This window comes from Fukomys damarensis, unplaced genomic scaffold (genome assembly GCF_012274545.1).
Source record: "Fukomys damarensis isolate Sample0158 unplaced genomic scaffold, DMR_v1.0_HiC HiC_scaffold_37, whole genome shotgun sequence".
NCBI lineage: Eukaryota > Metazoa > Chordata > Mammalia > Rodentia > Bathyergidae > Fukomys > Fukomys damarensis.
In genome coordinates, this window is record NW_022900949.1 from 5881669 (window position 1) to 5883190 (window position 1522).

Genomic DNA, 1522 nt, shown 5'->3' on the forward strand with positions numbered 1-1522 from the left:
CACAGCCCCAGCGCTTCAGGGCCGGGAGGGGAGCCGGAGACCCAGCCCGTCTCCAGCCTGCTCCTCACAAGGCGCTGGGCGGTGAGGACCCAGAGGGCCCCAGGCCCTCGGCCACTTCCTCCCGGAAGGTGGCACCCACCATCAGGCTAGAATGGCGGCAGCACGACAGCCTGGGAGGGGACGGGGACAATCGAAAGGACACACGACAGGTGCTTTCAGCCTTTTACTGTCTGAGGAGCCCCCTAGCTCGTGGGGTCTGCTGGAGTCCCCGAGGGCCCGGACAGCAGCAGCAGCAGCACCTGGCTCAGTTGGTTGAAGGCCTAGAGGGGACAGGCAGGAAGGGGTCACTTGGGGGGACCTGAAGGACACCAGGACCCCCCCCAACAGGCCCTGTGTGGCCACTGCCTGCAGGGTTTCTGAAGGACAATACAGGACATGGTTTCACACAGGTCTGTGACCGCAGAGGGGAGGGGACGGGCCTGGCGGGGTCTTACTTGGCCCACTCCACATTGAGGATGAGGTGGTCATAGCCAAAGCCGGACACCCCGGCGATGGCGCGCGCGGCGTCCTCCCGGCGGTGGAAGCTGATGAACGCGAAGCCCTGGGGGACCGGACAGGGGTCAGGTGGAGACCGCAGCCAGGTCATAGGCCCTACACAGCTGCCCGGTGCCCAGTCCACGCACCTTGGACTGCCCGGTGGTCTTGTCCTTGGCCAAGTAGATGCGGGAGATGGAGCCGAAAGGCCTGAAGAGCTCCTGCAGGTCGGTCTCACGCGTGTCCTCGGACAGGTTTGTGACTCGGATGGTGGCGTTGTCGTCGGCTGTGGAGAGCAGGCAAAGCAGCTGTGAGAAGGCCCTGCCCGTGCCTGCAGACACGACGCAGGGTAATTACAGGGTGCCCAGCGGCCTGCCCAGGCCAGGGCCTCACCTCTGCGGTTGGGCTGCATGGACTCCCCGCGGCGGCTGGCCCCGTCCCGCAGGCTGGGTGGCACGTACTTCCCTGTCTTGCTCTGCGCCGCCTGCACCGGCTCCAGCTCTGGGAAGTAAGGGCGAGGTCAGGGGGCCTAGTCCTGTGCCCCAGCCACAGATCCACCGGGCACTGCCGCCTCTCCTAGGCCTGCAGAGCTACGGTGGTGCAAGCTCACATACAGGAGGCCGAAACCCTCACGGGCAGGGCGAGCGCCCACAGGGGGCCAGGCAGACAGCGCTCGTCACTGACACTGCTGCGTGGGACAGGACACCGGTGACAAGCAGGTCCCACCCTGCCCAGCCCGCACCTCCCGGCAGCTTCTCCTTCTCGCCAGTGGACAGGCCCAGCTGCTCAGCCAGCTCCTTCTGCATGGGCCCCAGCGTGTCCTTGTAGGGGCAGCGCGTGGTCCAGTGGTCGCCCTTGCAGATGCGGCAGGACACGATCTTCTGGCCCTTGAGCTTGTTCATCGGGTCCTCCTCCTCTTGGCAGTTCAGGTCCTGCGGGCGCGCGGGGGCGGCTCTGAGGGGGCTGCCCAGCCCTCGCCCCGCCCCAG

At 66.9% G+C, this 1522-nt stretch overlaps 2 protein-coding genes across 2 annotated transcripts in view; one reads left to right on the top strand and one right to left on the bottom strand.

Annotated features, from left to right (window-relative positions):
* The window catches only part of LOC104869680, a 5673-nt gene extending 5588 nt beyond the window's left edge, over nt 1-85 (top strand). The window contains exon 9 of the mRNA XM_010635028.2: nt 6-85. Within this exon, the coding sequence (XP_010633330.2) occupies nt 6-85 (80 nt within the window). The remainder of the gene's footprint in view (nt 1-5) is intronic.
* A 140-nt stretch (nt 86-225) lies between these two features.
* The window catches only part of Eif3g (eukaryotic translation initiation factor 3 subunit G), a 3385-nt gene continuing 2088 nt past the window's right edge, over nt 226-1522 (bottom strand). The window contains exons 7-11 of the mRNA XM_010634698.3: nt 1277-1466; nt 928-1035; nt 684-820; nt 495-601; nt 226-320 (exon numbers count right to left, since the gene is read on the bottom strand). Coding sequence (XP_010633000.1) covers nt 305-320; nt 495-601; nt 684-820; nt 928-1035; nt 1277-1466 — 558 coding nt within the window. The 3' untranslated portion in view covers nt 226-304. The remainder of the gene's footprint in view (nt 321-494; nt 602-683; nt 821-927; nt 1036-1276; nt 1467-1522) is intronic.